Genomic DNA, 20,068 nt, shown 5'->3' on the forward strand with positions numbered 1-20,068 from the left:
ACTGGATGCTCAATTTGCGGGTGAAAGTCTGTCCAACGGACGATTCGATCTAGCAGCCGTCGTTTCGGAACTTTAGATTCCAGATGATGGGAGGTAATTGGATATCGGTAAGTATGATCGAATTGCCAACTCGCCGAGTAAATCCTAATGCGCTGTTTCAACGTCTTTGGGCTTGGCTTGCAAAATACGGAGCGGACGGGGGCCGGCGTGTCTCCCGCGCGCAACGGAATGTTGTCTCTGCTAGTCTGTCTGGTCTAGAAGTCTCTTAGTTTACTCTAGTCGTTTGTTGTGGATTCAGGCAAGACGGCCACGGCGTTGTTGGGCTGATGTTGGAGCGGACGGGAGAGACAGCGGGAGCCCCCTCGATGTGCGGATAGCGCTGCGCCCAGAAAGAAAGACAAGGGCGAGGCGAGACGTGGAAGCGCCAGTGTGTAATTGAGGCTTGTCAAATGACCTGATGTGCCGGACGTGTCTTGATTTGGCGTCGAGTCCGTGATTTAGAGTTTCAACCCACTGGGACCTTCCCGCTCGTCGGATAGGAAGTCTGACGGCTTGCCGAGCCGAAGACGAGATGAGATGCTAGATGAGTGACCTGTGTAGGTTTCGTACCTGGCACAGAACGGAGCGCAGTATTTGCGTGGTCAGGTACGTATGATACTCCGTACGAAAAAAAGGTGCAATGTAGATGCAGTAGCCGTAGAGCCGAGTACCTTCAAGTAATCGTCATGTAAGCTGGCAGCTGAGCTGTTCGGGTTGCACAAGGCAAAGTTATCGTTACACCGCGATAGGTCGCCCTGTCTGCCTTGCCTTAGCGTGTCTGCGACTGTGACGCGATTCTTACATTCCTTCTGCCAACGTCTGCGCCTGGATTGGCATGGAAGCGAGAAAGGCACTGTTTAACTCCATCGTTTTGCATTACTAGAGGATTGCCGCAGTACATGTAGACGCTACCCTGCCCTCGAATTCCGCACTGTTCAACCTCAACCCTTTTCACAAGTCACCCATCCTTTCCTCCATTCCACCCTCTCCCTCGTCAAGGGATCGCTAGAATCGCAGTTTCGACAGCTTGTTGGTAGGCTGGTGTTACTGTCTGGAGGTAGGTAACCCACTCTTGTGCGTGGGCGCCGGGAGTCTTGCTATTGCGGAGATGGCGGTGGATGTGCCGGAGCACTCGAGAGAGCTTTCTAATAGACTTCTAATGCTGTCTAAGGCGATTATCCTCGAGCTGTAGGAGGAAGCCGAGGCGCCATATCGACACGGCCCTGTCCGTCTCGTTGGTGCTGATGATGCCCTTCTTGGCGTGGGACATGTTGGCGATGCTCTGCGGCCGCGTTGCTACGCTTCGTGGATCGTGCCTAACGTAGGTGAGGATTCTGGCGTTGTCCACTAGGTGTTTTGTTAAGGTCGTTATCGTGGGGTTGGTTTGGTTGTTGGTATCTTGGCAAGCATTTTAACTTAACTCGGAGGCTCTTATAGCTCTTGATGAGAGGCTTTTAAGGGACTCATAATCAGACTTTTCGCCCATCACGGGCGAAGCTATCACGGTTGAAGCCACAGCGATTGAAGCCATAGCGCTACTTGCGGACCTCGATAGTAGGCAGTCAGTAGTACAGTCATCTTTCTCTCATGGCAAGCTTGAAAAAGCATCTCAATTCAAGTGCTGGGTGGGCACTACACTGTTTTATTAAAACTGTATTCTTGTACTTGTGACTTAGAAAGAATTAACTTTCTTCGATAACAAGGTACTCAGGAAGCGAGAAAGGACGGCGGGGGAGGGGAAAGGGAAGAGACGAAGAAGAAATGGTCGAAGCAGCGGGGGTTGGATCCCTTGAACGAGGAGAAAGCAAGACTCAGGAGATGGGTCCAAAAGAAAAAGTGTGTGTGTGTGTGTGTGTGTGTAAGCTTCCGTGTGGATGTCCCATCGAGGGAGGGCACACCGACTGCGGTGCCCAAGCAACTAACATCATCTGAAGGAAGGTGTGACCCAACACGTGTGTCTCAATTGGCATCAAGCATCGGGACCACCTCCGAGAAGGCGACTGAGCGATGTGGTTTGACACACTCCACGTGACTGTGAGCGGTTGGAGGAAAGAGATAGGACCGGGAAGGAAGCGACTGAGGTGGGCAGTCGAATTAGATGGGTGAATATCTACTTACCCGAATACTTTGATCTTGACGTCAAGGACGGGAATGGAAGGTCCCGCCTCGATACCTAACCTTACCCCAGGTAGGTAGGTAGGTAGCTTAACGAGGCAGGTATAAAGGTACTCTGGTTAGGTCCTCTGAGGAAGGGGTCAAGAAGGATGGCGTTGGGGACCAGGAGGGCGATGCGGAGGCGGAGATTGTGGTGGAGGTGGGCAAAGGAGACAAGAGGAAGAAGGAGGCGACAACGACCTGACACGGGCAGTAGCGATGCCAGATTCTTTCCTCCCGTCACCAAGGCAAGGTACGGGTATCTGATCGGGCTCAGACTTCACACGCAGCAGATGCTGAAGCTGGAGCCCAAGGTAAGCTGGAGCTGGACCTCCACTGGTGACTGGACGTGGGCGCCGGAGCGGTGACGGACAAGAGAAGACTGCGACGGCGACTGCGACGGACTGCAACTTCGGGTGAAAGTGGTCCTTGCTGCGTGCGCATGTCACGCCAGGCGAACTCTAAGTCGGGGGTCGGGGGGTGAGCTTAATTCGACAACTCGGGACCCTTGGAGGCGCGTGTTTGGGAATGCGCGGTCAGGTAATTGTTCGTGTCGTTCTTTGTCAACCAGGAAGCAAGATGATGATGGATTATCATGGAAAATCACCTGAGGGAGTCCCATGCGCAGGTAAGATCAGGATGGAATGGATGGCATGTAGGTGGGGAGGTTGTCAAGAAAGCAGAAACCCGCACGTTCTCGAGAAGGAGACATCGAACAAGTGGACTGTCTTTGTGGCACAGCAGGAGAATCACACCCAATGCATTTTCCCAAATTGTGCGGTCACGAGTGGTGGACCCATGGGAACCAGCAAGACGCGGCAAGGTGAAGAAGCACCAGCCTCCAGGAAGGTACCTTAGGTAGAGAATGGAAGAACCTGAGGGTATCTGCAAGAAAAAGAAAGCATAGCAAGAAGGAGGGAACATGAGCGAGGCAGGAATGTTGGACAAGGAAGCGACTCTTGAGTCTTGCCAAGTTGGTGGCTGCCAGAGCCTGTTGAACGACGAAGGGGGATACCTTTCGAGGCCGATCTTTACCCTTGGTGTTCCCCCTCCTTCCTTCGTGTAGGTACGAAGTCGCCAAGTACCTTATTTGATGGTGCCCCCCTTCCCCATCTTGCCCATGTCGAACTTGTCACTAAGTATCTCTCGCTAGCGTGGCTTCCCAACTGTGCCCCCTCCCTCTTTCCCCGCCACCAACGACCTGCATCCACCTGCCTACTGTAATCTGTTAGTGTGCCAGTCTGTAGACATGGGTTTTCTGAGGCAGACCTTTCCCCATTCGCTCGCACATGCATTTCTCCCTGGTCCAATGTTGCAAATCCAACCAACCGATCAATGCTGCAGCAAGCGGGCAACTTGCGAGTCTGCGGCGCTGCGCCCAGCAACAATTGTGAAATGGGTATTTGCCGCTTTGCAGCTCGTTCGCAGCTCACCAGCTCCCCAGTATTCGTTTCTGTCCTTACAGCTTTCCCAGTGCCCACTTCAACTTTCCTCCACCTCACCGCATCCCTCGCCCGCCCGCCCCACGCTCTTCCTGCCTGCCCGACCCTGGCCTGACCTTTCAGGTTCCATGACCTGACCGCCGTCCATGAAGTTCACGGGAGGGAATCGTGGCATGCATGGTACCATGGTCTTCCATTACCACCTACATGTTTTCTTTTGCCTCTTCTTACCTCGATTCTCAATAAAGTGTACGATTCTCCAAAAGATACGACGTGGGGAGGGATTGCCGATCCCTCATGCACCAAAATATTTACGGATACCGACCTGGAAGACGGGCAGACAAGCGCCCAATGTCCGTACGGATCCCGACGGAGTAAAAAAGGGTCTGGCAAGTTGCAACCACAATTATTATCACCTGCAGCACATCTTTTCTCTTTCTCATGCAAGATTAGAGCAGTTCAGAAATGCCTTATCCTGGTCGACGGATGGTATCCGTACTTCATTTCCAGTTCCAGCACGCTGCAGTTGGGCAATAATTACATTCTTTCCCAGCTTGCAGTGCTTGCTTCATCTTCCATGCTGTTCCTGGATCCTCATATCTTTCTTTGTCTCTCATCTATCCGCGGCCATAGCCCTCAACCCTTGCTGATATGAGGCGTCTGCCAGGTGCGACTTTCGCCATCGTGGACATCATCACCTTTCATCACTCAGACCATGTTCATGACCCTGACCTTGACCTTGATCGCTTCGGCAAAGCCGCGCAACCAACAGAAGCGGTACCAACGGTCTGGTCGCTATCCGCGCCGGCAACGGCACCGGTTCTAGCACCAGCAGCTCCCAACATGCTGATCGACATCATCGAGATGCCATCAACCGGCGTTCAGATGGGCACCCACCCTTCGGACAAATCCCGGAGCCCCATGGCTTGCCATTACGATTCCATCAGACTACGTCTGGTACGTCGACAAAGGCGTAGATGTTGACAGGTTTCCAACTCCCAACTTATCTTATGCTGCAACACCCATCCAGATAATTGGTGCGAGGATAGGTAGTGCCATCCTCACCACCGTGACTGACACCGCTCTTTCTTCTTTGACATCTTTCAACTAGGAGGAGAAGGAAGACTATGATTTGCCTGCCCCGAGTATACCTCCCACAAGATACCCAAGATATTGACAAGGACACCTCAACTACCAGTCGGTCCTGCCTGTCATCTGTTGCCGCCTTCCGATACTTCAAAGTGGAAGAATAAGGCAGTAAACTAGGTAATCAAGTATTCCGTACTTTCCTCACTCCAAGTTATGTAAGGTGAGGTAAAGTAAGGTAAGGTACCTATCTTCCAAGGTCTCCCTGCGGCCGTGCCTTGGGTTCCATGATCCCCACCTGGTCAACCTGCCTTATGGGTCCCGGTAACGGTGCCTGCCCGCACCCCCCCTCGTCCATGTCTCTCATCCACTCCCACGCCGAAAGGTACCTTAGCACGCTTAGGTATGGAGACTCCAGTCTGTACGGATGCTCTGGACATTCGAACTTCTCGTTCAGATCGGCCGCGTTCTGGGCCCCTCCCCCCCCCCCCCCCCGAACTTGCCCTGCCTCGAGCCGCACAATTGCTTCTTCTCGCCGCTGCGTCGCTACTGCCACTGCTGCGTCGCACCCATTCCCTCTTTTGTCTCGCGCTGCTTACATTCGGTCTGCTTATCCACCACCCACGCGAAGCCAACCGTCAACCCACCATTGGCCCTTGCACCCCTTCCGTCTTAGACATGCAGAAACATGCAGAATGCCACTCCAGTTTCTCCTCACGGATGGCCTCGTTCTTGTTCTTCTCTTCCTCCACTTTTCACTTCCTCTCACGTTCTGCGGTAGCGGCAGCGGCAGCGGCAGCGGGATCCTCTACTTGCCTCACTCGCCATGCCATGCTCTCCTCTTTCGTGTCGTGTCTTGCCCCCCTCCGTCCACCAAGACTCCTCCGTCAGGCTTTTCATCATTGCCCCCTCTCCATCTCTTCTCCCACCCCCTTCAGGCTCCTCTCTCCTCTGAGCCCTGAGCCCTGAGTCCTGGGATTTTGGGCTTTTCTGCTTGACCGATTCCTACGGGCGTAACGAGGCAAGGGACTGGCACTACGACTGAGACCGCATCTGCAGCTACTTGGAGGATTCACCACCACTCTCTCATCTTCATTTCCTCACACGCACCTCTCGCCAATATCATCGCTGTCGCCAACGCGCCATTACATGCTTGCTGCGTCCTCAGCGAGCCGTTTGCCCCCCTCGTGCCAGCCTGAGATCCGCTTTTTGGCCGTCTGCCGCTCCCCTTCCCCCGGCCTCGCCCCGTCGATGGTCACTCTCCATCCATCAGATTGATCCTCTCTCTATCTCTCTCTTTCTCCTTGCCTTCAACCGCTTACTCCTTACCTTAGCTTCTCCTCTGGCCCTATCCGCCGTCCCTCGTGTGTTTCTGCTAGACTCGGGTCTTATCTCTTTTCTCTTTCCCCTCCCCCGTCACTTTGTTCAACTCAACCCCCTCTCCACCCGTCTCCATCTTTCAAGTTCTACTTTCCCCTGCCCAAATCCTACAAACTTTTCCTGAGTTGTGACCGGGACGTTACCTCTAGCACTTCTCTAGCTCCATCAACGCCAACGCCAACGCTTGTCCTCTCTCAACGTCTCAACTCTCGACTCCTCGTAAATCCCTCCTTGGCCTGGCCAGCATCACCAAGCTTGCCTTCTTCCACAGAGACCCACTTGGTCTGCTTCGAAATGGTTTGCTGAACTACTATCACCACCGGTCCTCACTTCAACATCAAAGTCTCGATATTCCACCGTAACACTCGCTCCAAACGACAAGCTCAACCGTTTTGGCCTGCTGTTTCAACTTGGCACGATATAACTCACGACCATCCACGAATAGGCACCATCTTAATTGAGTTCATGCTTCGGGCTACGCCACTATTTTCAACATGCCTCTCGATATCAACTCGTTACTCAACCCCGAGAAGGCCGTCAACCGGGAGACGGAGGCTCTCATGATGTTCACGGGCATATTTGATGAATTCAGAAAGACATTTCCACGGCACAGTCAGAGAGAAGGCGAATTGGCGTACATGGCAGACGTCACGATGCATGTTTTCGATGCCTTTAAGAAGTTCACCGACGACTACCTGACGAAAGAGCGCTTGGAATCGACCGGTCACAATCTCGTAGACCAGGCCTACCGCGCTAATGGGTTCAACGACATGGGCATTCTGGAATTCGCAAAAACTCAACACAAAATGCTAAAGTGCGTACAAGTACTTTTCTATCTTTCCGGCCGTGGGAGGTGCACACTGCTGACGGCGTTTTAGCAATATGAAGGAAGAAATCAACAGCAGTGCGGGCAATCTGAAGACCATCAGAGATCGTGCAGCTCCACCACACCAAAACAGATATCTTCCAGAGTACAGACAACACCCTATGGCTTCAGACTCCAGCTCCAGGTCGTCATTTTCCGTTTTAGGATCAAGCTCGACAACAGGGTTCTCTGCGGTGGGATCTCAAGCATCATTTTCTGATAGCTCGCGCACCTACCATCCATCTGATGGTGACAGGCGATCAACCAGCCCGCCATCTCCACATGATGAGGACGAAGAGGAGGATGACGATGTCTTGGATGCGGACGACTCGGACGAGAGGAACCCAAATCGTGTGGATATGGACTCTCTTCGACACAGAGGTAAGGGCGAGTATAGGTGCCCTTACTGGAGGACATGTCAAAAAGGGGGTCAAAATATCAACGGGGGACCCAAGATCTTTCACCGGAACTGCATGTACAGGTATGACGGCTGGGTCCCATCTCTGAGTTCAACGCTAATAGGAGCAGGCAACACTTGCAGAAGCATTCCAAACCTCACAAGTGCCAACTACCAGGATGTCCAAATAAAGACGGATTCGCCAGGAAGGACCAGTTGGTTCGACATCAGCAAAATGTCAAGCACGACCAGCCCTCACCGTTGCCTGGGGCCCGAAGGTAGTATTGCATCTAAGCTCATGAATTAGTCTGCAGCCGGATTGAATTCCGGACCGGCGACCGGGACAGCATCCGGGGCAGGCAGAGCGAATTCCATTTACAGCACGACATAATGATTGGGGGCAACAGCGGTTTTTTTATCTCTCTGTTTCTTGCTTGGTATAAGGGACAAGCATTCCATGGCGTTGGGCTAGCACAATGTATCATTACTCTCATGTTGGGAGGGGTCAGCGACAGTCATTTTGGATTGGGACGCGCACATGATGCGCCTTGCATGGGAGAGCTGGTTGGTCAGAGCAGTCTGGTTCTTGACTACCGGGTGGTTGGCTGCTGTATGAGAGAGTACCTGAGGGTTTAGCCCACCTATGAAACATTTGCACGGAAATGCGTGCACAAAGTCTCACGGACTACGATCGATGTTGGTCGCCAAATATCATTCTGTTGGCGAAGAAACCCATGCCCGCTTATTGGACAAGTCTCTGTATCCTTGCGCTGCGCCGTCTTTCGAAGAAAACTCGGAAAGAATCCAACAAACAGCGAACGGAGGAAACGTTCCAGTCGGCAACATCTGCAGGAGATGCCGATTGGTAATTTTTTGGGCTTTGCGGTGTGCCAGTGAAACATGGACAATCTCATGCGGGCGCCATCAAAGATGGCAGTCGAAAGACGTTGGGCCAAGGTCGTCACGAAATAGTCTAGGTGGGTAGACATGCCTGCCGGTTAAACCTGGCAGATACTGACTCATTGGGAGAGAAATCGTCGACGTCGATATTCTGTATCTGAGCTGAAGTACCTAATTATTATCACGAGTGTTACCAGGTTTCTGGTTAGTTTCCGCTTACTACGGAAATCCTTCAAACGCTGCGAGACGGGGTTCTGGGACTGGCATGCGCAAAGCAAACAACCTTGGAAGGGAAAATGGCGGGCGGGCGTATTCGTACTGTACTACTGCCGGCATGATGAGATGCCAGGACGTGGACCGGCAAGACGGCTCAGAACCTGGTGGAAGGGTGACTGGAACACAGTCAAAACTAAGCGGGAGATGTGCCGTGGGCGTCAGCTTGTGTGGTGCCTCCCCTCCCCCGTTGTGAATTCTGGACCTTGCAGGCTTGGTCGCGGGAGGGGGAAGGGAGGGGCAGGCAAGGCAGGAGAGGAAGGGCTGGCTACCTTACGGAGCAAATGCCCGTCTGTCATCAGATGTCGTGTCGTACGGGAAAAGGACGCTGGTGAAGCCTGGTGCAACAACACCTCGTGGGCAGATCGTCTCCCGAAGAAGATGTACGGGAAAAAGACCTGGGTTCACCACAGTTTCTGAACCCTTACATACAATTGCACCTGCACTCATTTACAAGCGATTGGACACGGGACGGCGGCAGAGCATCTATGATGGGGTTGGTTTCACAGAGGCGATTGTCTCGCCTTCTGACATGCGCCTTTTTCTCGAATTGGGGGTAAGACTGTCATGTCAGATCATTAAGGTAGGATGGAAAGGGGGTAGAGGAAATAATACGAGAACGGCAGACGCCGCAGAGAGAAAGAGGCAAATGCAGAAGAAAAAAATGGGAGGGAAGCATACCAGGCACCGGCACCAGGTCAAGAGCCAGCAGACACATAGAGTGTGAGAGTTAGTTGGTTGGAAGGAAGAGACTTTTTCTCTTGTCCTTTGCACACTAGCGCGGAGAGAGAGATGATGGGTGGCGCACCGCAGCAAGACACCGCAGCAGGAAAGTGCCCAGGCTTGGCCATGGATTTTGATGGAACATGGTATGTCTAATGAGCCTGGGAACCCGTATCTCGAAAATCGGCCATACTGACTGAAGTGAATTGCTGGTAGGGATGGGTATGCAGTCGATCGAGTTCGGGGCGCGGGGGCCCCCCCCCCTTTCGCCAGAAGCGCGCCAGAGACGTGAGGAAGTTGGTTCTTGGCGGTCGCTGGAGAAGAGGAGAGTAACTGCAAGACAGCGGGAGAAGGAAACACTGACACAGAGAGATAGAGAGCAAGGGATTGCCGAACACGTCTTTTCGATTGGGAGCTACGGCAAGAATCCCGCTTCAGTAGAAAGCTGGAACATGGCGTATTTTGGGAAACACAGTCAGGCAACTAAGGTATTCACTGCTACTGCTACTCGAGTGAGGTAATTGAACCCAACACCACCCCCAAAAACCAACGGTAAAAGCAACGAGAAAACGGCCAGTCCATCCGGAAGAGGAGCAATGTCCGGAAAGAGTCTTGAATTAGGTGTAGGTATGCAACTCGCAAGTTTGCTATCTAGACACCCATCGCTACGACTAACCTTACTCGAGACTGCGTACGTCGAACAGATGAGTGAGTGTTCTTGTTCTAGTTTGAGGCAAGAAGTGGATGGACTACGACCTCGATTCGAGGAGAGCAGACTTCCGAGGAGGAATGGAACCCCCTCCTCGTGGGCTTTTCTTGGTCTTGGGATGGAGTTGTTGAGTATCCATCAGCGGTACGAATCGCACGACGCTGGATTCGTCGTGACCTGCGTTAGTGATATGGAGAATCTTCAAGGGTTGTCGTCCCGCCCTAGGCGTTTCCTGGCGTCTTGAGCATTTCCTCATTGCAGGCTTAAGAGTAAAGTATGGAGCACGGGGACGGGAGTAGAATTAGATAGTCAGCTGGGCTGGGTCTTGAACATTTGTCGAGATATCAATGAACCTGGTCTTCTTTTGCTGAGAAAAGAACGCTAGGCTAGGGGGTTTGATGTTCTTGATGGAAGCCAAGGGTAAGGTTGTTGAGGCAGTTGAGCTGTGATTGGTCACTTGGAGAGGAACAAAGGCCGGACCAATGAGAATACACGGCACAGTTTGGCAGTCACGAACAAGGCAGGGCCATGGTGCAACACTTTCCTACGTACCTTAGTAGTGTACGGGTACCCATGGCACGCCGCACCGATGGGCAAGACCCCTGCCCGTTCTGGATATCAATCTAGGGTCACTATCGAGTACGTACCTCCCTGATGCTCCTCTCTTCCTTCCCCCCTGACAGTTGACCTGACCCTCCTCTTCCTTCCTCCACTCCACTCCTCTTTCCCCCATGGCCCATGGCGGCATGGCCCATGGCAGCTGCCTTACCTAAGGCAACTTCAACCCTTTGAGATCGTGGCTTCCTTGCTCGATTCCAACGACGACAAGAAAGCGGAACCGCAAGCGCAACCTGGAAAGACCCGCATCCTCGACGGCAACCACCCCCCCGGTCCCCTTCATTACTCGCTTACTGCACCCCCCTCCAAAGTCCCCTCCAACACTCTCGCATCGACAAGTCACAACACCACTTCACCTCACAAGCCCAAAGCAACGACCATCCATCTCAACGTGGTTTACGCTACACTTCACTACCTACACCAGACCACGCTACTGTCTATGTGACCACGGATACCAATCTTGTCAGATCGCAGATCCCTCCGTGCCCCGGGAGCCGCCTGGTTTGGTCTCACCTCGCTCGGCGCCGCCTGCTGCCACTCCCGAGACGAATACGCCGCTTCTGTTGCGACGTTCTGCTCCTTCGTCGCCCTTTCTTTCTGTCTAACCCGAAATCTCCTGGGTTTTCGCCACCCTCTACTGATGTGATGGGATGCGAATCGACGTCGTGTCCTGGCTGTCGTCGGTATACTCACTCCCATGGTTCCAACAACGGCAGCATAGAACACACACGGCATGGCCCCGTCAAATGAATGCAAGTCGCATTACCCCGTCCTCCTGCGCTCCAGCTGCGCTGCGCCCATGACCATGTACATCTGGGATTTCCCGGGGCCCGGCCGCCTCCATTCACTCTAGATCCTCACTCCAGGGATTCAGAGTCAGGCCATTCCAGGTCACTTGATTTCCCGCTCGACTCCCCCTAGGGAGAGAGAATGATGGCGAGTTTTCCTAGGAGATCCAAGTGTCAACGTCGGTCCTTCCCCGAGTGGACGGTGTGTGCCATCGGTGGTCGGTTGGACGTCGGCATCTAATCTCGTACGTGCTTGCTGCGCGGGTCCCTTGGAGTAGAACGGATATCCGCGCCTGAGCCGTGGACGACGAAGGAACGGATGGACGGAAGAAGCCACTGAGGCGTAGACGTAGGCACAGGCGTGTGTATCAAACATTCTCCCTTGTGGATAATGCGTTGCTCTTTTCTGCCTTCTTTCCGTCTTCGAGATGCTGACGTGTTTATCTATATAAAGACTCGAGCCGTGTCCGAAGTGATGTGAGATCTCCCTCGTGTTAGTTACAACCAGCTCTCAGAAGCAGATTGCATTACAAGAAAAACATATTATGGCCAAGTCATCGCTATTCACAGCCCCTCAGGGCACCGGCGTCAAGTCGGAAACCTACATCGTCGTTGGAGGAGGCATCTTTGGCCTCTCTACGATCATCTGGCTGCGTAAATACAAGCCTGACTGCAGTATTGTTCTCATTGACCCTACCGCCCTCGCCAACCCCAAGGCGGCGTCCCATGACATCTCCAAGATTGGCAGGAATGACTATCCAAACCTGCCTTACGCAAAGCTGGCCATCGAGGCCTTGAGGTATTGGGAGACTGACTCCTTCTGGAACCCCTTCTTCCACCAAGTCGGCATGATCCGTGCTGAACCTCACAACAACAAGGATAAGAACCACAACGACAAGGCTCAGGATGTCCATCGCGCCCTCGGCCACGAGTCTGGCGCCAGATGGATGACTCCTGACGAGGTGCGAGCCGAATGGCCTGCCTTTGCCACGGCCGACTTTGAGGGACTCGACCGGGTGAGGTATAACCCTCAGTGCGGCTGGTTCGAGGCGGCCAACTCTCTCGAAGCTGCCCGCCAGAGAGTTATCGACGAGGGAGCCAAGCTCATCACGGCCGAGGTCACGAGCTTGCTCTTCAGCAGCGAAGGAGACTGCACCGGAGTCAGGCTGGACAACGGACACGAGGTCAAGGGCGTCGTGTTGCTCTGCACTGGTGCTCGTACCTCGTCGCTGCTCCTGGAGAGTGCCCCTGAGCGTAAGGAGCTTCATGCTGGGGATCGAGTCGTTGCTACCGGTGCCGTGAGCTTCACTACCAGCGTTCAGGGGGCGCACAAGGACAAGTTTGAGGGCATTCCCGTGCTCAAGAACCGTATTCCCTCGGTCAAAGGTGAGTCATTTGAACTGTTTCTACTAGTGCAGATATTGACAAGAGACCAGGCGAGTCCATGTCTATGACTCCGGACGGAACACTCAAGTTCAACTGTGACATGGCTTTTACATATCACCAGTTTCACGCCATGACTGGCAAGACCATGTCACTCGCACCGTCGTCTCCAAGTCTCACCGAGTGGACCGAAGACGGAGTTCCCGAGCGCCTTAAGGAGCAAGCTCGCAAGACCCTCAAAGGTCTTTACGGAGACGAGATGAATGACAAAGTGATTGAAAAGTACCGTGTCTGCTGGTAAGTCTTGCCCCCCCCGTTGCTGCCATCGTATCACCCGTAAAACCTCGGCCCGAGATATGCTTACACCGCCACGCGACACAACAGGGACGCGACCACGCCTGGGCACGACTTTCTTATTTCCCCTCATTCCCGCTGCAAGAACCTCTACGTCGCAACGGGCGGCTCGTTCCACGCCTGGAAGTTCTTCCCCGTCATTGGCGAGTACGTCGTTAAGATGATGCACGGCAAGCTCGAGGCCGAGTACGCCGACATGTGGGCCTGGGACCGTAAGCCTGGGGGACAGGTCGCCAACGCGACGTATGATATCGAAGGAGACTTGGGGGAGTGGATGAAGGGTGAGAAGCTCGAATGCTGAGTTCATCTCGGCTTCCACCTCATGATTTCGATTCTCTAGGGATTGAGATAGAAGAAGAGGATGATGATGACGACGACGATGATAATGATGGATACATACATGCATTGCTGGCGTTATTAGACGAGGTGCATCCTGTGCCGCCGGGTGCTCGTTGTGATGGGAATTGCATTGATACTCCGGCACAGGGCATTGGGATGGATACACGGCATAACGCATGCGGGCATCGTGGCGATGATTATTATATCTGGAGGATATAGGCAGGTAGTGACAATGCGCGTTGTTGTTCTCTTTTGCTTTCTTTTTGCGAGGTGGCGTTGTCGAGGTGTCAGTACATGGAGGTTTGATTGACTACCTCCAGCATAAAATGGGCTTCACTGTCATCGGCATCCCGAACCGCAGATATGAAATACGTGCCGATCTGCAGTGGCCGAGATATCGGATTTGCCGAAGGCTGGTCAGCCCGGCACGCCCCAGGTTCGCATGTCTGAACCAAACATGCTTCATTCTGTCCCGGTGGCTTGGTTGGTTCCGTTGGTCGTTGTTCGGTAGCCCAGGTACAACCTTCTTGACGTTTTGTACTCCCTTCCTAGAATGTCACCCGCCGTACCGTAGTGGACCGCTCAAAGACAGCTTTTTTCTTCTTCATGTTGGTGTTGGTGGGTGTTGAACAGATCGTGTGACGGGTACCTTGGGAGGAGAGGGGAGTAGATCGACTAGAACGCTTTGCGTTGTTAGGTACGGACATCATCGGGGACTATGTGATGTGGCAATTGTCTGGGATAAATATCTCATCTGTGCTGCTGCGGAGGGTTCAGTCCGTTGGTCAAGGTGTAGTGCGGAGGTCGGGTTTTTGTACTGCAAAGGAATCATGTCTCAGCATACTCATTGCAGTGAAATAGATTATTGGTGTGGTTTTCTTTGGTTTATGTAGCGGCGTATCAGCTCGGGAGGAGCTTCGCGCGATACGTGAGTGATGGCCTTTTGTGATCTAAGGACGGTAGAGATAACGACCATCTCATTCTTTGATCTCCCAGTTCCCAGACAGCCAGCCCCTTTTGAGTTTTGATTCAATCACTTTGGGCTGAACGCAAGCAGGCAATGCCAACGTTGGGTTGGGACTTGACAGCTGCGACTAGACGCCGCGTGAGAGATTTCAGTACCACTGAGATGTGACGCAGATGAGAGGAGTAAGATTCAGGGCACCCGTAAAGCGCCCATGTTGTTTTGTGGTGTTGAGCCATTGTCTTTTATAGTAACCCGCCATGTCCAAAGATATACCAATGTATATACATATCGCAATATGCAATGTCCATCTTGCTCGATTCCTCGTTCCCTCTCTTTTCGGTGCAACTGCCCCGTGACTAGCCGCACCGGCCCAATGGCTCAGGATATCCTTTTTGCAACCTCCAAGTGGTGTTTTCTGACCTTCTCTTAAGCGGGTATGGCCTCGGTTCTCCGCAAATTCTTCTCCCTTTGCGAAGGTGGCCTCTCACCCTCGCTCAACCCTCCAGCTGACCGGAGCTATTCGAACCTAACAATCGAGTAGACGTGACTTAACCTGCCGTCAAGCCGCGGTCCACCAGACCCGGAAGCCAACCGGCGAAAATCAACAACCCCATCGCCCAGCCTACGACGACCCGTTTACAGCCAGCTTGCCCTCCGTCTTCTCAAGGTAATTGACCAGAGCCTCGATGGTGCACACCTTGAGCCCGAACCGCCTCGCAAACTCGATGCACTGCTCGCCCCTCAACATGCCAGGCTCCTCGTGCACGGCCTGCCCCTCAACAGGAACACCATCGTCGACGATCTCGCAAATCGCCGCCGCCTCCTTCTTGCCCGCCAACCTGCAGAAGTCGACCGCGGCCTCGGTGTGGCCCCTCCGCTCGCGCACGCCGCCCTCGCGCGCGCGCAGCGGCAGGACGTGGCCCGGTCTGCGGAGGTCTCGGGGGCCCGAGGCCGGGTCGGCGAGGACGCGGCAGGTCAGGGCGCGGTCGTGGGCGGAGATGCCGGTGGTCACCAGGGGATCAGCGGCGTCGACGGAGACGGCGTAGGCCGTGCCGCGGGGGTCCTCGTTTGCGGAGACCATGGGCGGGAGGTTGAGGGTCTGGAGGAGGGAGGGGGCGAGGGGGGCGCAGACGTAGCCCGAGGAGTGGCGGATCATGAAGCCCATTTGGGCTGTGGTGAGGGATTCGGCTGCGATGATGAGGTCTGCTTCGTTTTCGCGGGAGGGGTCGTCCAGGACGACGAGGAATTCTCCGTTGCCTGGGGGGTTATGGTGGCCGAGTCAGTGAATGGTGTCTATGACGCATTGAAAGGGGAGGAGACCAGTGGACGCGCAGGCGCGCGCGCGCGCGCAGGGCGGAAGAGGGTTTGCGGGAGGGAGGTTGAGCGGAAGTTCCGGGGTAGAAGATTACTTACGGAATGCCTCAATGGCGTCCGGAATGGAGTCGAACTTTGACTCGTCTATTGTTGAGGAAGGCATTGCTGCGGCTGGTGTATGGAGAGGGCGGAATGAGTCGTTGTGGGAGGTGCGAAGAGGAAGAGGCGAGAGTGCGCAAGAGGTGGTGGTGGTGGTGGTAGTTGAGGTTGCGGTCGAGGCTGAGGTTTCGCTCGTGACGGTGTGTTGTTGGAGTTGGCGGTGGTGGACGGACGGGACGGAGGGGTGAGGGGGAGGGGTTGTTGTTCAATTGAAAAGGCCGATCCCCGCGCGCGCGCGTGTGGAAGATGGCAGAAATTAGGTGCTAGCTTGGGGGTTCTGCGGGCAAAGTTCGGTGGTCCAGGGGCTGGGAGGCGGGTGCGGGTACGGGTCTCCTTTATCGTCTTTTTTTCTTTTCTCTTTTCTTCAGCAGGAACGTACCCGATATTCCGTCATGCGGAAGGAGTGGAGGCAAGGCAAAACGGGCGGAAGAGGATGGGGCTTTCTGTGAGTGAGTTCTGGGCCGGTTCCGGTTTATTTGACCCTGAAGGTTGGCGGATGATAGGATCTGGGCCGATCTCTAAGGTGTTGTATCTCGGCGATGTTCAAATTGTTTATCAATGTACTCAAACTTGTAACTTCAGGATGCACTTATTATATAACAACAGCCAAATAGTACAACGTGTTCAATAGAATATCTCAACACGCAATGTGGAGGATTGCCTTTATAAATGTGACATGTCGTCGTCGGCCGGCGCAAGGACGACAAAAAAAAAAAAAAAAAAGTCCCGAGGATCGCTCGGCTTTGTTGGTTGACTCATGGGATTCGCCGGCCGACTTGCACACTAGACTGGTCTGCGCCTGTCATCCATGTGCTTGCGTCTTGCGTGCGTGCAACTGCACTTTGGACCCCTGGACAATTGTGGTGGGATGAGGAGGGGCTCAATGCTACTGGCGCCGAATGCGCCGAGGAATCGGCTAGCGGGCATGAAATCTCGGGCGGCGGTCGGGCTTTCAGAGTTCTAGCGCGGAGCCACCATTCCTGGCACCTCGGAGAGTCTGCTCATTCATATTACCTATGGAGTACGGAGTACCTTGGTAGGAACTCGAACAGCTGAGGTGAGATGCCACGGATGCGAAGACATCCAGATGCGACCAACCGGCGCGAACCGAGATCGTACGGATTACATAAGGTGCAGTCAGAATTACACATGAAGTGGGCGCTGACAAAGCTTCCGAATAAGCACCCGCGCGGCCCTGTTCTAGCCAAGGCCCAAATGGTACGGTTTCCACGGTGCGGGTTCAGCCAATTTCTGGGTAGTCAAGGTATTCCAAAGTTGTGGGATTGAGCACATTTGATTCTTTGAGTGCTGTATTTGCTACAGATTCTGGTCGGTGTTTCTGCTATGCTCTAATGCACGCGAATGTCACCTGTAACGGAATGCCGCATTTGCAGATGAAGATGGGTGCAGATCAACCAGCAGGGGAAGCTACCGATTCAAGTGCACTCTGATTCGGTGACAGCGCCGAGGTCGCGGATAGATTCTCCAATTTCTCCAACCCCCGGCTCCCGGAGTACCCTAGCACGTCACAGCTCTCTGCTTTGTCATCAATTTTTCTCTCGAAGCTCTGGATTTCCCATCAAATCCTCACCAGCACATTCAATCCCCACACCTGCGATCCGTACCCACGACCACAAATCGCCATGGCATCTTCTCGCCCGGCCACAGCCGCCTTATTGCGCGCGCTGCGGCGGACAAGCACGGCACCCCAACAATCCTCCCGCGCGGCTGCAACGTCACTCCCCCTCCGAACGGGTCCCGGGCCTGCAGCCACCGCCACCACCGCCGCCGCCGCGCCGCTCCAGTTCCGCCGGCCAAGCTCAACCTCGAGCTCGACTTACTCGTCCGTCTCCCCCGAAGAAGTCGAGCACTTCAACATCCTCGCCGCCGACTGGTGGGACCCCCACGGCTCCTCGCGCCTCCTGCACCTAATGAACCCCCTCCGCCACAACTTCATCCGCGACTGCCTCGCCAGCCAACCCGACCCGTCGCCCACGCCCACGCGCTTCCTCGACGTCGGCTGCGGCGGCGGCATCTTCGCCGAGAGCGCGGCCCGGCTGCCCGACACTACCAAAGTCACGGCCGTCGATCCTACGCCCGGCGTGCTCGCCATCGCAAAGGGCCACGCGCGGCGTGATCCGGCACTGCGGGGCAAGCTGGAATACAAGGCCGCCACGATCGAGACGCTTCCCGTTCCCACCAAGGCTGAGGAGTGTTACGATGTGGTGTCGGTGTTCGAGGTCGTCGAGCACGTGTCGTCGCCGGCCGAGTTCCTTGACCGGTGCGCGCCGTTTGTGAGGCCTGGCGGGTGGCTTATCGGGAGTACGATTGCGAGGACGTGGACGAGCTGGTTCACGACGAATTTGATCGCCGAGGATATCTTGGGGATTGTGCCCAAGGGCACGCACGATTGGCGCAAGTACATCAACGACGACGAGCTCAAGGGCATGTTTATGGGGAAGGGGTGGGAGATGCCGAGGGTCATGGGGGTTGTGTATGTGCCTGGTCTCGGGTGGAGGGAGGTCAAGGGCAGCGAGAAGGTTGGAAACTACTTTTTCGGTGTGAGGCGGGCGGCGTGAGATTTGTCTACACGCATGTACGAAGAAGTCGGGTGTGTAAAAGCAACTGTAGAATAATGGGCACTGGTGATACCCCCTTTACCTAGAGTCGGCTGTTATGGGGCGAGTTGACCATTTCAAAAGACCGCTCCCATTGGGCAGCATGATTCAAGCACGTCACTTGTTCGAACCATAAGGGTTGTGGCTGACGAGGAATCACTCAGGCTTTAGGTGAGTGATGGCTGGTTGGCATAAGGCGGGCTGTTGTGATCTGTTTTGTTGATTTGACAAGTTTGAGTTTCGATTGCTAACGCATTCGTATTTTTGAGATGGAAGTTCGAGAACGTTAGGGAGTCTGCGGTGCATCACGAACGGCATCGTTATGTTCGCTCCAATAAGGCTTGTCCATGTATTACACAACTTTAACCTGTTCCTACTACAGCCGATGTCATACGGAAGGAGTCAGACGGTACAGTTCCAATTGTAATCTAGGAGATCTGGGTCTTATAGTTGCGACTGTAACCCAGAGGAGCTATGTTTTACAGTTGAGACTCTGACCTAGGGGGGGCTGGATATCACCGTTGCGACTGTGGTCTTGCTTGGAGGAGCTGAATCTTACAGTCGCGACCCTAATCTAGAGGAGTCGGACCTCACATTTGCAACTGTAAGCTACCTTACCTAAGGGACGCTGGGTCTTACAGTCGTGACTGTAAGGCAGGGGAGCTCGATCATACAGTTGCGACTGTAGTCTACCTCGGAAGAGCACTTGAGACGCTGGACCTTAAGTACCTTGCCTTCCTTACCTTACCTTGCCTTATAGTCGCGACTGTAAGCTGACCAGTCTCAATTCTCAGTTTAAGTTTAAGTGGGTCTTGCAATCGTGAAAGCAAGTGCAGCATCTCCGTCTCTCAATATCGTATGCGTGTTGTCCCAGTAGGGTTGTCCAATCAGGCCTGGCTCAAATCAAATGAGACTGAGCTTATCTGCCGCACACAAACGACAGCGGAACCACGTTTCTCTTTCTCCTAGGAGCTCAAAACAAGTCTCCCCACGCGGTTTGTGGTTTCGGGAGACTATTAACGCATAGCAGGTGGGAAGGTGGTGTCTCTTTCTCCGCGGCGCAACGAGAGCCGCCCGTTGTGGGTCCAGGCAACAGACCTGTGATTGGCCTGTTTCACTCTTATCATCCGATGGTCTCCCACCCCGTTATCATGTCACTCGACTTCAAGAGCGTACAATTGCTCAATGGTAATACCTATCCGTGCCACCACAAAGTACTTTGACCCTAAACTCTCTTCGATGCAAACCGTGGAGATGCTCAATCAGATGTCATCGTCTCAGCCCTGCGGCCAATCAGCGCTCGTCGCTCTTGGGCACCTCTGGCTGGTCATCCGTCTCGCCGGAGATGCTGATCCCAGCGGATCAAGCTTGCACTGACTTCATTGTGCGCCGAGGGAGAACGCTGCGTCTTTTATCATGGCCTAATGAACCCGAAGACCTCCGATATTAGATCTTGTAGGAAATCCTATTGTTTTCTCGTTTTCTCTTTTTGATTCCCCTTCGCTCTCTGAGTGTACTCTTGCTGCTTATCGCATCTCGTTGGTGATTTGTGTTTTCAAC

The 20,068-nt window shown here is 54.0% G+C and overlaps 8 protein-coding genes across 8 annotated transcripts; 6 read left to right on the forward strand and 2 right to left on the reverse strand.

Annotated features, from left to right (window-relative positions):
• Positions 1–1,195: 1,195 nt before the first annotated feature.
• CABS01_10003 (uncharacterized protein) lies at positions 1,196–1,525 on the reverse strand (the record flags this gene model as incomplete). Its single annotated transcript, XM_060543359.1, has 2 exons — positions 1,196–1,386; positions 1,456–1,525. 2 exons carry the CDS (start codon positions 1,523–1,525, stop codon positions 1,196–1,198), a joined length of 261 nt encoding a protein of 86 aa, XP_060399540.1.
• A 2,256-nt stretch (positions 1,526–3,781) lies between these two features.
• CABS01_10004 (uncharacterized protein) lies at positions 3,782–4,285 on the forward strand (the record flags this gene model as incomplete). The annotated part of the gene is made up of 1 exon (XM_060543360.1): positions 3,782–4,285. The coding sequence occupies one exon, from the start codon at positions 3,782–3,784 to the stop codon at positions 4,283–4,285; it is 504 nt and encodes a 167-aa protein (XP_060399541.1).
• Position 4,286: 1 nt separating this feature from the next.
• Positions 4,287–4,746, forward strand: CABS01_10005 (uncharacterized protein; the record flags this gene model as incomplete). Its single annotated transcript, XM_060543361.1, has 2 exons — positions 4,287–4,592; positions 4,666–4,746. The coding sequence occupies 2 exons, from the start codon at positions 4,287–4,289 to the stop codon at positions 4,744–4,746; spliced, it is 387 nt and encodes a 128-aa protein (XP_060399542.1).
• A 1,849-nt stretch (positions 4,747–6,595) lies between these two features.
• CABS01_10006 (uncharacterized protein) lies at positions 6,596–7,473 on the forward strand (the record flags this gene model as incomplete). The annotated part of the gene is made up of 3 exons (XM_060543362.1): positions 6,596–6,915; positions 6,980–7,347; positions 7,448–7,473. 3 exons carry the CDS (start codon positions 6,596–6,598, stop codon positions 7,471–7,473), a joined length of 714 nt encoding a protein of 237 aa, XP_060399543.1.
• A 3,287-nt stretch (positions 7,474–10,760) lies between these two features.
• On the forward strand, positions 10,761–11,336 carry CABS01_10007 (uncharacterized protein; the record flags this gene model as incomplete). The annotated part of the gene is made up of 1 exon (XM_060543363.1): positions 10,761–11,336. A coding segment is annotated over one exon (576 nt), but the record flags the coding sequence as incomplete, so codon positions are not given.
• Positions 11,337–11,919: 583 nt separating this feature from the next.
• CABS01_10008 (FAD dependent oxidoreductase) lies at positions 11,920–13,412 on the forward strand (the record flags this gene model as incomplete). Its single annotated transcript, XM_060543364.1, has 3 exons — positions 11,920–12,760; positions 12,811–13,054; positions 13,142–13,412. The coding sequence occupies 3 exons, from the start codon at positions 11,920–11,922 to the stop codon at positions 13,410–13,412; spliced, it is 1,356 nt and encodes a 451-aa protein (XP_060399545.1).
• A 1,627-nt stretch (positions 13,413–15,039) lies between these two features.
• On the reverse strand, positions 15,040–15,894 carry CABS01_10009 (3,4-dihydroxy-2-butanone 4-phosphate synthase; the record flags this gene model as incomplete). Its single annotated transcript, XM_060543365.1, has 2 exons — positions 15,040–15,674; positions 15,831–15,894. 2 exons carry the CDS (start codon positions 15,892–15,894, stop codon positions 15,040–15,042), a joined length of 699 nt encoding a protein of 232 aa, XP_060399546.1.
• Positions 15,895–17,533: 1,639 nt separating this feature from the next.
• On the forward strand, positions 17,534–18,469 carry CABS01_10010 (3-demethylubiquinone-9 3-O-methyltransferase; the record flags this gene model as incomplete). Its single annotated transcript, XM_060543366.1, has 1 exon — positions 17,534–18,469. The coding sequence occupies one exon, from the start codon at positions 17,534–17,536 to the stop codon at positions 18,467–18,469; it is 936 nt and encodes a 311-aa protein (XP_060399547.1).
• Between the last annotated feature and the right edge of the window lie 1,599 nt (positions 18,470–20,068).

This window comes from Colletotrichum abscissum (genome assembly GCF_030869225.1).
Source record: "Colletotrichum abscissum strain IMI 504890 chromosome Unknown Scaffold_25.1, whole genome shotgun sequence".
NCBI lineage: Eukaryota > Fungi > Ascomycota > Sordariomycetes > Glomerellales > Glomerellaceae > Colletotrichum > Colletotrichum abscissum.